This window comes from Anas platyrhynchos, chromosome 1 (assembly GCF_047663525.1).
Source record: "Anas platyrhynchos isolate ZD024472 breed Pekin duck chromosome 1, IASCAAS_PekinDuck_T2T, whole genome shotgun sequence".
NCBI lineage: Eukaryota > Metazoa > Chordata > Aves > Anseriformes > Anatidae > Anas > Anas platyrhynchos.
Window position 1 is genome coordinate 73,957,316 of NC_092587.1, and position 13,424 is coordinate 73,970,739.

Below are 13,424 nucleotides of genomic sequence, written 5' to 3' on the forward strand. Positions count from 1 at the left end.
CCCACCCACAAGAAGGGCCGGAGGGCAGACCCGGGGAACTACAGGCCTGTCAGTTTGACCTCAGTACCAGGGAAGCTCATGGTATTGAGATTTGATTATCTTGAGAGTGATCACACAGCACTTGCAGGGCAAGCAGGCGATCAGGCCCTGTCAGCATGGGTTTATGAAAGGCAGGTCCTGCTTGATGAACCTGATCTCCTTCTATGACAAAGTGACGCGCTTGGTGGATGAGGAAAAGGCTGTGGATGTGGTCTACCTTGACTTCAGCAAGGCTTTTGACACAGTTTCCTACAGCATTCTCCTCAAGAAACTGGCTGCTCTTGGCTTGGACTGGTATACGCTTCATTTGGGTTAGAAACTGGCTGGATAGCCGGGCCCAAAGAGTTGTGGTAAATGGAGTCAAATCCAGTTGGAGGCCTGTCACTGGTGGTGTTCCCCAGGGCTTGGTACTGGGGCCGGTCCTCTTTAATATCTTCATCGATGATCTGGACGAGGGCATTGAGTGCACCCTCAGTAAGTTCACAGATGACACCAAGTTAGGTGCATGTGTCGATCTGCTCGAGGGTAGGAAGGCTCTGCAGGAGGATCTGGATAGGCTGCTCCGATGGGCTGAGGTCAACTGCATGAAGTTCAACAAGGCCAAGTGCCGGGTCCTGCACCTGGGGCACAATAACCCCAAGCAGAGCTACAGGCTGGGAGATGAGTGGTTGGAAAGCTGCCTGGCAGAGAAGGACCTGGGAGTATTGGTGGATAGTTGGCTGAATATGAGCCAGCAGTGTGCTCAGGTGGCCAAGAAGGCCAACAGCATCCTGGCTTGTATCAGAACCAGTGTGACCAGCAGGGCTAGGGAAGTGATCGTCCCCCTGTACTCAGCTCTGGTGAGGCCACATATCGAGTACTGTGTTCAGTTTTGGGCCCCTCGCTACAAGAAGGACATCGAGGTGCTTGAGCGGGTCCAGAGAAGGGCGACCAAGCTGGTGAGGGGTCTGGAGAACAAGTCCTATGAGGAGCGGCTGAGGGAGCTGGGCTTGTTCAGCCTGGAGAAAAGGAGGCTCAGAGGCGACCTTAATGCTCTCTACAGGTACCTTAAAGGAGGCTGTAGTGAGGTGGGGGTTGGTCTGTTCTCCCACGTGCCTGGTGACAGGACGAGGGGGAATGGGCTAAAGTTGCACCAGGGGAGTTTTAGGTTGGATGTTAGGAAGAACTTCTTTACCGAAAGTGTTGTTAGGCATTGGAATGGGCTGCCCAGGGAAGTGGTGGAGTCACCATCCTTGGAGGTCTTTAAAAGACGTTTAGATGTAGAGCTTAGGGATATGGTTTAGTGGAGGACTGTTAGTGTTAGGTTAGAGGTTGGACTTGATGATCTTGAGGTTTCTTCCAACCTAGAAATTCTGTGATTCTGTGATAGCAGAAGACATATATGTGAAACAGAACAAAATAACTATGTGGGAAAGCTAGCCATGCAGTATGGGATAAAGGAGAATACAAGTAAATTTGGTGGCAACTGATAAGAATGAGGCTGAAAGTAAAAGTCCTGGCCAGTCTCTTAGTTACTTTCTCAAGAAGAAGGAGAAGGAGAGCTGTGGGAGTTATAATTAGAAAATCACAGCAAATAATGGAAACAGCTATCTAGAAAAATCCAAACTGTCAGGGACTAGCACCTTTCACAGCAAAATGGGTAACCTGCAAAAATTTTGAAAATTCTTTTTAAAAAGAACACTTTTAACCATTCTACCACTCACTACAGATTTTTGCAAACATTGAAAGTATTTGTGAATTCATAAATTGTTCATTTAATAGCTAAAGTTTTCATTTTAAAATGTTATTGAGCATAATTGAAAAAAAAAAAGCTTACACTTTTGAACAGAAATGAAGCTTTAAATGCTAGCTGAAATGCTAGCTCTTTAGCGACTCCAAACTATTCTTCTATTGCATTTTTCAGAATTCAAAAAATAGTGAAATTTTCCATTTTTTTCTAATTGCTAATGAGCTAGAAAGATCTCTTGCTGCTTAAACTCAGATATCTCAGAGATGTTCTTGCAAAAATATATCCCAAACTGCACAGATCACCTTTTCCCAAACTGCATGCTACCACGAAATTGGAAGGATGCCTTGAAAAGTCAGAAAAATAGGTCTTCGTTTGGAATAAAAATGATGAAGAGACCATCGCAGAAATGCCTTGGGAAATTTCTTGACCAAACTGAGAGGATTTCAGTTTAAGGACTTCTTCAGAACACTGTACAGCTGTGACCAGCAGGGAGGCAGACGGAGAACTAGGAAGACAAAAACTGTTCAGTGAGTAATGTGTGTAGCCCCACCTTTGCTTGCTAGCATGTCCCAAAGCACTTTTCTTCCAACACTAGCAGATAAATAAAATGGATATACTTTAGAATGGATAACCATATGGTTTGTATATCTTTCTATGCTATTTTAAGTATAATACATGGTAGAGACCTACGAAATAGGATTATTTGCTTTCTGTTGTACAGCAGACCTGCTCTATTTGGGGACAGAGACAGAGCAGAGGGACAGAGAGAGCAGAGTGTGCTACCCCCACAGGCTGCCCCTGAGTGCAATAGAACAATGCAGTTGCTCCATGTTGGGCATATTATTAGGTTTCCAAGCTGAAGTAAATATCAGTCTTAACTAATAATTATTGGCTAGTAAATATTTGCTTAAATTGTGATTTTTTTTTTATACCCCATTTCAGCATACATGTGTTTGTCAGCTTTGTGACTTTCTAGTGTGGAATGCTGTTAACAGGATGAAAAAAAAAAAAAAAGGGAAAATGCAAAATGCATTAACTTAAGGAAAGAAAACCAATATAAAAACAGATTTTATTCCATTACTCTTAAACTCTGTCCTTACTCTTCCCAAGTCCTTCATTTCCTCTCACCCTGTTTTTGATAACAATACCGATCGGGGTTTTTGTCTGGATACAGTGTATTCTTTCCAGTTTTTACTGACATTTTTTTTAGCACATACAAAACACTCCACAAGCACATGTAAATCACCACTTTCTTGCCCAGTGGAACAGAATTTCAGTTACCAATGCCAACAGTTGCCTACAGAAGGCATCTACATCTGGTCTGCTACATCCAAGACAGCAACCACAGGCACACGTTTTGCTTTGTTTGTAATTCATCACTGTGGTGCAGCTGAGCCCCAGATAAAAAAACTATGAGCCTCTGGGGTCAAACAGACAAATGTTTTCTGTCACAACAACTTTTTTTTTTTTTTTTTTTCAGGGAAGTGAAGCCATAACAATGTATGTAAGAGGTTTTGTGTAAATCATTAAAGGCCTACTGACTTAAATTGTTGCTAACACCACAAAGTTGCTTAATGTACACTTCAGAGTGTGAAGGCAGAACAGATGAATAGTCTCACAAATCTTATTTGCTCAGTTGGAAAAATGCAAAAATACTTGTTTAAATAAATAAATAAATAAATAAATAAATGAATATGTGATTCCTTCTCATTGCCATTCAAATTTAAAAGACAAATTAATATTAATCATTCCTGACTGCACAATGTTTTTTACTGGGATGCAGAAGGGCAGATACATTCAGTAAACAAATTTACTTTCAAATCCACACAGAATTCAATACCTACCTAGCCACTCGTTGAATTTTTTTACTTCACTAGGAAGTCCCAGCTCAGTAAAATCACCAGCATGTATTAACACATCTCCATATGGCATTTGGATGGGATCAGTTCTCGAGTGAGTATCAGAAATACAGACAAATCGAGTATATCCCGGAGGTTTGGGAGCATCATGGGGTACTGGATCAACCCTGCAGGAAATGCATCGTAACAAGGTTATAAAGTACTTACGAACTTCTTAGTGTCTACTTTGCAATTCTAATACCAATTTTTACCTTTACAAAAGACTACACAGTCTTCTAGATATGTCTGGTGGAAGGGATTTATTAAAACAAACCTATCACTAATGGGAGGTGTAAAAATTCTTGATGTTCACATCACAACATTTTCAGTATTTGTTGGGTAGCTGTATTAATTTAAAGAGATTAAGGAAAAGAGATTGAACTATGGCAGCAACTCTAAAACAAATACAAATAAATCAAAGGCATTGCCAGTTTCAAAGGAACTGTGCTATCCTGTTTCATTGTTTAAATATGATTACACGGTACACGGGGAAAAGATTTATTTTAGAAACACAAATATATTTAAATGCATTTTTTTAATTATAACAAATTTAATTAATACATTTTGGAGATATGTTTCAGTGTGGTAATGCAAAACAAGATAAGAACACTCCTGACAACAACTGTAAATTTACGTTCAAGCCTGACTACTGTCAGGACAAATGTGGCAACTTTCCGGGCTTAATTATACTAAATGAAATCAGACGCTGTGAGGGTTGAGGCTCCATTGTTCAAAGACCAATCTCGCTATTCTAAGCTGAGGAAAATAAAAGATCTGACCCAACTTGATGAGACTTACTTATGACTTAGGAGAGAAAAGCAGAGAACACCTCTCTGCAATATCAGTCATACTTATTTCCAACTCATTCAATTTTATACCCTCAATCTATATTTTGTTACAATATTTAGAAGTAAATGTATCTATATGCAGGTAAACCATATCTGCTATTCCAATTAGGGAATTCTGGTGAAATAAAATCAAAAATTCAGAGATGCAGAAGACATATTTATGTCACTAGAAACCAAAGAGGCATACAGAAATGTTATGAATTATTTTATGTTTAAAACATTTATTTTGAAAAGAGAAACAATAATAGTTTTGTTTTGTTTATTGTTACAGTATATAATACATGCCTTGCTGCTTGTGCTTCAATTCAGGATCTTACTGTTATCTAAATAAACTCTCAAAAAAAGTTAGGAGATTTTTATTAATAATACTACTCCTGAGTCAGTAGGTCTACTGACTCAGGTAGTTTTCAATAGAAACTATTACTTGAAAGACGTAACATAATCATTTTTAATCACATGGTCTTTTCACTAAGTCAAAGAATAATTCTATTAAATTTATAGACAGGTAAACTGAGGTGTTCCTGAAAACTTCACTAGACAAGTGAATAAAATCTAAAACATTCAAATTATGTTATATATTAAAAAAAAACAACAACAACAACAAAAAAACAACTCAGCATTTTCTACAACACAACTACAAAACTAGGGTATGAATAAATTATTTTTTAACTATTTTTCCTACACCTTTTAGGATGAAGGAGTGTTGTTGGGTTTTTTTTTGTTTGTTTGTTTTTTAATTAAGCCATTATACTAAACATCAGCTATTCATGAGTTGGTTTTTTTTCCTGTACAGGGACACTGGAGAAACCATTATGAGTACCTTATAGCATTCTCTCTAAAGTGACATTTTCTGAGAAGAAAATACCCAAATATGAGGTAACGTGTAAAATTAGCTGTGATCAGATCATACCTAATGAACACAGTATATTTGTTCATACCCATGTGATCATACCCAATGAACAGTATGTATGTGCTGGTCATACACGTAAGTATGCACACAGTGGAAACTGTGAAACCCATCTGAAAAAGAGAGAAATGTTTGGACCCTGAGACACACCAACTGCAAACACTATGTAGGTGGCTGAGGGAGTATGTATGCTGTGAGAGGGTCACAGGCCCATGGAGAAGGGAAGATGAGAAAAGAATTAGATGGTGGGGTAGGTATGGCAGGTCCCAACCTCAAACAATGGAGCTGCATATAAAGAATGCTTCTGTTTTTGCAGGTATGAGAGATGGCACAGAGGGAGCCCCATGGTTGGTGAGTGGAGGTACCATGGATGGTACCAAAAAAGGAGGATGGTGGGTTTCAAACGAGTGAGTGAGTGTTGTCTTAAGGTACAAGCTATTTGAAGGGTGCTGCATTTAGTTCACAGAGTTCCTCATCAAAATGAATTGGGACAACTGAAGAAGAAAGAAGGGGAGCTGACCCTGGCTACAGCCGTTGAAGCTGAAAAGATTAAACATTGGTTCAGTAAACAAACTTCTGATTATTGCTGTCCCTGCCCAGCACTTGGCAAAGTGAGCTACAGGTCATACCAGTAAGCCTGGCTCAAATTATGCATACTACCCTGGCACAAACCAGGGATACGGACTGATTTAAGAGACCACTTAGTGACCTTTCACCATAGGGTAGTCTTTAAAGCAGTTGCTGCTTCTTCCTCTGAAATCTTTCAAAGTACAGCACAGCCACAAGTTGTGTGTCAGGGATGCATTTCCCTTGTTGCTTCTCTGGAGCTGAACGGAAAAACAAGAGACTTACCATGGCAACCCACACAGCACCTAATACTGATGCTTTTCCTTATAGTTTGGACAGGGAGGAGGGAGGTATGGACAGCATTTTCATGTTGCTAAAGTATGCATAACTTTCAGAGCCTGTGCAGTGGGCCAGAGAATATTAATGGAAAAGAGGTATTAAAAAAAAAAAAAAAGAGATGCAGATTTTCAAGTTATATGCACACACATATATAGGTAAAAACATACATCAAGTTTCACAAATGCATCTAAGTTGCATTGGAAATCATTTCTGAAGGCTCGATCCCCATGTTCTTGGGTAACACGTTGCCACAGCAGCTGTCATACCAACACCCAATGCACTGCTTGCAGCATGAGCAGAGGAAGACAGATCTGATTATTTTTGTGCAAATGTTTTTGTTTTTCTTCAAAGCAATAGGTAAATGTAAAGAAAAATTGAAAAATGAAGTTAAAAACTCAGAGAAAAAGCAGTAATAAAGGTTAGTTTTTACATTAGACTTTAGTAAAGTTTCTCAAAGAAACATGACAGGAACTTTCTAGGAACAACTGATGGATGTGAAAACAATGTCAGTATTTATCACCCTTCTCATCTCTGGCAACCCAGTCATCTCACAAGCATGGGAATGGTGGACTAAAATGGGACTAGGAAAGTGCTCTTAGTATGTTATGGATGCTAAAAAATTAAACACAATATAGAACTGCACTGAGGACCAAGGAAGAGCTCTAGGATTGAATTCAGAAGAAGAGCACAAAAAATAAGTACAGTTCAAGTAGTTTACACAAGGTCAGACATGAACAGGTCTGAAGTATGTGATTGCCTGTAACATCACCAATGTAGTTCTTTTAAGCTATCCACACATGCAGAGCAAAGCCCCCACCTCTCTGAAGTTAATGACAAAACTTGCATCGACTAAAGCAGGGCTAAGATTTCACCCATAATTGTGTGAATAAAAGGTGCTTTTGTTATACTTTTTGTACATACTTTTCCCTTCTTTGTCACTCTTCTATTCAGTCATAGGAGGCAAAAGCAATCCTGCTGGTATTCAGAAACATTCTTTACAATTTCTGTACCAAGAAACGAGCAGGTCAGATTGTGGTAGATGTTTCAATTGATTTAGCCTGTTCTTCTATTTGCCCAAGCCTTTTCAATGGTATTAATCATTCATAAGAGATTGCTAAATTCTTCTGAAGAACAATTTTCTAAGGATAGCTTATTTTCAACTACTTGCCTAGGTTCTGAACTTCCATCATGCAGTTGATTTTCTAAGCCCTCTGGTAATATGATTTGTTACTGGTTATAAATTTAAGCAAAGTATTGTTGAGTTCAAAGTATATACTAATAAATAACTCATTTTCAGCCCAGTGAAAAACACTCAGCTTTTAGAACTGGTGAACAAATTCATGAGTGCCCAGGAACTGTCTGAATATGCACAAAGAATGGCTAAGCTTTGACAAATAAAGCAACCTGCATTTGTTTTTTTTCATTTATCAAAGTATTTCTGAACCCACATTAATTTGTACTTTTGCTACCATTTGCCAGCTCTGTAAACAAAAGATATTTCCCAGTGCTAATACGCGACTCATTTTACTGTTTGCATTTCAACAGTACCTAAAAGCCCCAAACACAGACTATAAGCGAATATACTGTCCCCAAAAAAATGACTGTTTGCTCACCATCCTGGTGTATGCTAGTCTCCAGATTTTTTTAACACAGTATCTAATTTATGCCAAAGAATGTATATAAGCATTCACTAAACAGTCACACACCATTCAGCCACTCATAACTGCTGACTTTTTTCAAATGCAGAAATCATGTTCTATGTGTGGAATTTATCAATTCATTTTAAATACCAAAAATGTGAGTGGGGTGATTATTTATTCAGTCTTGGTGAAGAAAAAAAAGTTTCCTTTAAAAAAAAATGAAAACCAGTCTTCTCATCTGAAGATAAGGCTGCATTTCTCTTTAATAAACACAATAAAATGGTGCAGACATTTTTATTCCCTATAAAAATATTTTACCATAGAATTTTATACTTAATTTATTTGTAATAGCTTTACTGTTTTGCTCTTCCTTTATGGTTTTGCTCTTCCTTTATGCTTTAAACTTTATGGCAGGTTTCATTTTGTAATTATAATTCTCCACTTACATTACAAGTAAATCATTTAGAGCAGTTAATTTTACTGATACTGTCATTATATAAGAAGTCAGAAACAAACACATTATTTTAATTACCCTTTAAGCACTTGGCATCTTCGGCACGTTGGTATGAAAGTAAGTTGTCGGATGGGTGCCCACACCATTTTACTTATTGATGTCATTTTTTCTTTGTATGCAGCTGTAGTATAACTAACCAAACAATATCTGTTGTACAGATATGGGCTTGGTATTTCAACAGCTATTTACATCAATAAGTAAGTGCATAATGCAAACAAACAACTATTAAGATTGCAGAAAGTATCAGCTTTGTACAATCTCTTATTTCATTACCACTGCTTTTTGTTTATTTCTTTTTTTTTTAATACTATTATGCCTTAAAGTTATGCTAGTGGAATGATCTGTCTCCCACCCTTTAACAAAGTACTTACATTTTCCAAATGACCCAATTTTTGTATCACTATAGTAATTATTATTAGAAAGGCAGCAAAGCAGTGTTCTTTGCATTCTTTTTGACTGGTCCATCAAATACCACATCAACAAGGCAATAACAATTCAGAAGGCTGTGCTAGAGCAGTAACAAAACTATAATACTTACATTTGCACATGTGGGGGCTGGAAACGTCCCTGGTTAATGTTGTAGAACGTGAAAGCCTGTGTGGGGTTGGAGCTGTACTCATCCACTTCAATTATGAGTCTACTATGCTGATGCCTTCTAGCTGCCATAATGTGTGACTGGGCGAAAGCCATGCTTGCACAGGGTAGGTCTGCTTTTTCAGGCAATCATATCTGCTATCTTCCTACATTGATGGAAGAAGACCATGACATCTCCTTACCTATGCAGCACTTGCCTCTGAAAAACCTAGAAGCAGATTGAAGAGATGGAGCATAACTGTTTGACAGTTAATTTATTTGGGATTTGCTTTATTTAATAGGAGATGAAGATCAAAAGCAGGATATGGAGGGAGGAAGACACACAGCTCAAAGAACTAATTACAAACCTTTCTAAGCCAGCAATTTGATGAACATACTTGAGTTGGGGGTGGGAAGTGGGTGGAGGAAGTAAGCTTGCAAAAAAAATACAGGGAGCAACTTGCTCAGATATTTCAGACATTTAATACAGATCTAAAACACAAGGCAGTCACTCTTCAGAATGGTTTGTCAAATAATAAAGTTTTGTCAACACATTTTTTTTTTCCCAATTGTATTGCTGAATGTTTATTCCCCATATTCCTTCAAGAAAACCTCAAACCCAAAACTTAATACATGCCAGTGCATAACTAAAATGTGAGTTATTTAAAAAGAATCAGTTTAATCAATTCTCCAGAAAATCTCCACCATTTAGTACGGGTATGCATTGCAGGTGGTTGTTCATCATATCCCAAGGAACCGAGCAAACCGGGCCTTCCATGCACATGCTTCTGGTTTAGTTGTATCACTGAAGAACCTCCTGATACAGATATGAAGGGCTCCCCCCTTCAAACACATTCTCTTCTTAGACAGCACTAGCCCCAGAATCCGAATTCACTAGAAAAGAAAGTGATTCAAAGGCTAACACACAGTTAAATGTTATTAAATATAAAAAAGGTAAAATCCATACAGGTTTTATGTTAGGGAATAAATTTTCCCTGAAAGTTATGCAAGTCTAGAACAACGGCACTGAAACTGGATATAGGAACAATAAAGTAAAGCCAACTGGAATGTAAAGAGTATCCCCTAGAAACAGCAGAAAGTAATTTAACCGTGAATTTTATTTTTATTTTCCAGTTTTAATAAAAAATGGATTATCAGGAATACAGGTGGGTATTTTTACAGTATTTTGTTGTGTCCTTTTTAAAAGTTGTCTGTCTTAAATATTTACTTTCATGCAAGCAAGGGCATCTAGCAATGTAAGGAATCTGCTTTAGAAGATGTATTTCATGAAAAGCCGTGCTAGAATGCAGCAATTCGATTGATATGTGCATCTTCTGCAAAAAAGGACTCTTTACGTCACCTTGTTGATCTGCTGTGATGCACTGTGACGGGACCACTGCCAAGAGTGATGGACAAGGAAGGTCTTCGTATTCACTCAATTTTTTAAAGCTATTTATAGGTACTTAGGTCTAATTCAGTTCTAGTGGGAGACAAGCACCTAAGCATCTTTAAAAATCTGGGCTTCAGTTCTTCACCTAACTACTACAGATGTTAAGTGCTCCAAGAAGTGGTATTGTATTTTTGTTTTGGGAAATGTTGTCCTTAGGAAGCTGGAATGAGAGATTCAGCTCATTTTTGTTACTTGGTGAATGGCTGTAATATAACGACAACTCGCTGTCAGTAACAACCCACAGGAAAACAGTCTGAGAATGAGAGCAAATTCCTTCATGCCCTCCCCTAGAAGTGAGTGGTTAAGGAAATGGTAGAAAAACAGCAAATAAAAATTTGGATTTTAAACACTCTCAGATGATTTGTTCAGGCTACAGAACAAGCAGCAGCACAACGAAATGTGACAGAGCAGGGGGAGGGAAGGGAGGCATAATTCTTGTAAGAATAATCGAGTACAAATCGCTGCACTTAGGAAATAAGAAATTATGATGGCAGATGTGAAGAACCCTCCCTGAGGAGCTTCCTGTATTACATGATGCATTTGTAAAGAAGTTTGAATGGGCAAGGTCAGAGATTTTATAGGGGGTAAACTGTTCCAAGTGAAGCTACTTGTGTTTGAAACTATTAGAACTGGTGACTTCTAGAAATATTCTCTAGTATGATTAATAATTTAAGATTCCATGGCTCTATGTGAGGATTTCAAACTACCTGAAAAACACCCTGTGTTTTATAAACCAAGGCTTATGCCCACTTTACACACAGATGAACTGAAGCTGCAAAGGCATTAAGGCACTGCCTGGTGGGACCTAGAATCTCCCTTTGGCCTTAGGAAGATCCCAGTGCCTACCGCAGCTAAGACACAGCTTTTGTCAGCCTCCTTGTTGGTCCTGTCTTTCATGACTACTCTCAAGTGATACATCAAATCCACTGCACAAGCAGCAGATGCATTCAGGCACCTCCGATGTCCACTCAAGCTCTGTTTCCTTTTTCTGGGTAAGGGGAAAATAGCATTTAACAATGCAAACTAACTCAAAAGAACATTTTTTTCCAACTTTGTTTGCAAACAGAAGCAAAGCACAGCAAGTACAGCACTCATACAGCATTTAGTGCTCAAGACTTCTTTTAAGCGGGGAATCTATCCTCATACGCGGGAGATCATGTGAATCACACCATTAGGCCAGCCTTTGAGTATGCTAGCCACAAACATTCACCTAGAAGTCCACCATATAAAATGTAGGATATAGAAAGATACATCTCACTTAAAGAAAGAAAGAAAGAAACAAACAAACAAACAAAAAAAAAACCACCACAGTACTGGTGAGCCTTCTGCCAAATGACAGTCCCCCAGTGTCAACCCTGGACACATAAAAAGTATCCAAGACAGGAGGGGGAAAAAAAAAGGAGCCAGATACTGCACTGAAAATAAGATAACTAGCAATCACATGAATATCTTGTGCTAAACAAAAACCAGATACTATAACACACATAATCAATAAACATAATTCAATAGCAAGCTTAATTCAAGCTCATGTCAGAAACATACACAGATGTCTTTGAACCTTACCTTTCAGTCTAGGGTTTCTTTCCTGCATAAGTGGTTGGCTGACTATAAACATTATTGGTGTTCAACAGAACAAGCTGTCTCTTTCCAGCTTGGCTGATAACCCATTACTCCTCTTTCTGTTTCAATTTCCAATAGTCTCGAAAACTGTAACTTTTTTTTTTCTTCTAATATTCTGAAATGTCTTCCTTTCCCAAACCAGAGTATAAAATGTAGCAGGGAATAATTATCTGCTTTTATAGCATGCAAGTTTTAACATTATATGCCCAGCATTACGAATACAGAACACTAAGACTCAAATCCCCACAGCAACAACATGCTAACCATCCTCTTCCCCCAGACTTATGGAGCTGTGGGATGTCTGCCAGAGAAACACAGGGAAATGTAAAACTGACTGCAAGAACATGAATGCTAAAATAAATATTGCAAACCTGGCTGTTAGAATCACAGACTGAGAAAAAGCTATTAAATCAGCTAAGCCATCTTACTGATGTCAGGAATGTTCTCTATCTATTATTTTCTTGCTGCCTTCTCAAGCATGTGCTCAAAGGTTCACAAGAGCCCTGACCCAAAGACCACTGTATATAGTGGACATTGCTCCATCACCTTCACTAAGTTTTGCATCAGGCCATAAACTATATGGATTACACCATCTCTCCTGAGGAATTACTAGACAGGTGCTTCAACTCAGACATATATTTAAGTCCTTTGCTGAATTAAGTCTTCACATAAATCATTGTGATTTTCTGACTTTTTCAGCCTGCAATTTCTGTTATTTTCATCTCACTGCCTTCTTGTATAGCTGGCATGTTTATTTTTACATGAATTCTCCAGCTTTTTTATGCATCTTATTTTCTCTTTTTTCTTCAATTTCAAGCCAATGCTTTGTTTTAATCTCACTTCTTCACTCCCAGATTCTGTTTCATTCTACGTTCATCCTTCAGCTCACTCTCTTGTCCGTTGTCCCTTGCCATATCTTACTCCATCAACCCCACTTCTCCCTCCATTCACCTACCCTTTGTCTCAAGCCCATAAACACCAATATTGAGACTTCTTGAGAATTATTCCAGAAACAGAAAATACGAATTTACACTTGAAAACAACACGACTCAAGCAGATGTCACTGAAACAATATTTAGAAACCAAGATGAAATTATGATGATGATAATAACAAAGAAGTTATGAATTAAAAGAGAAAACTTTACCTCTGCCAGGTTACAAAAAATCTGGAGGTCAAGAAGCACAACATAACTACAGCACATCCCACCGAGAGAGCTGAGGAGGGGCAGTTGACAGGTTTTGCACCAACAACAGAGATGTCATGAAGAAGGAAGAGAATGCTGGTACTAGGTCAGTGGCA

At 38.3% G+C, this 13,424-nt stretch overlaps 1 protein-coding gene across 10 annotated transcripts in view; it reads right to left on the reverse strand.

Annotated features, from left to right (window-relative positions):
- Positions 1–13,424, reverse strand: part of MPPED1 (metallophosphoesterase domain containing 1) — a 67,699-nt gene that overhangs the window by 44,001 nt on the left and 10,274 nt on the right. For 7 of the 10 annotated variants that reach the window (XM_072041654.1, XM_072041647.1, XM_072041650.1 and 4 more), the window contains 2 exons: positions 9,020–9,283; positions 3,609–3,794 (listed from right to left, as the gene is read on the reverse strand). In XM_072041654.1, the coding sequence (XP_071897755.1) occupies positions 3,609–3,794; positions 9,020–9,171 (338 nt within the window). In that variant the 5' untranslated portion in view covers positions 9,172–9,283. Of the gene's footprint in view, positions 1–3,608; positions 3,795–9,019; positions 9,314–13,424 lie in introns of all 10 variants that reach the window. The other 3 variants (XM_072041675.1, XM_072041669.1, XM_027450073.3) reach the window with 2 other exon arrangements.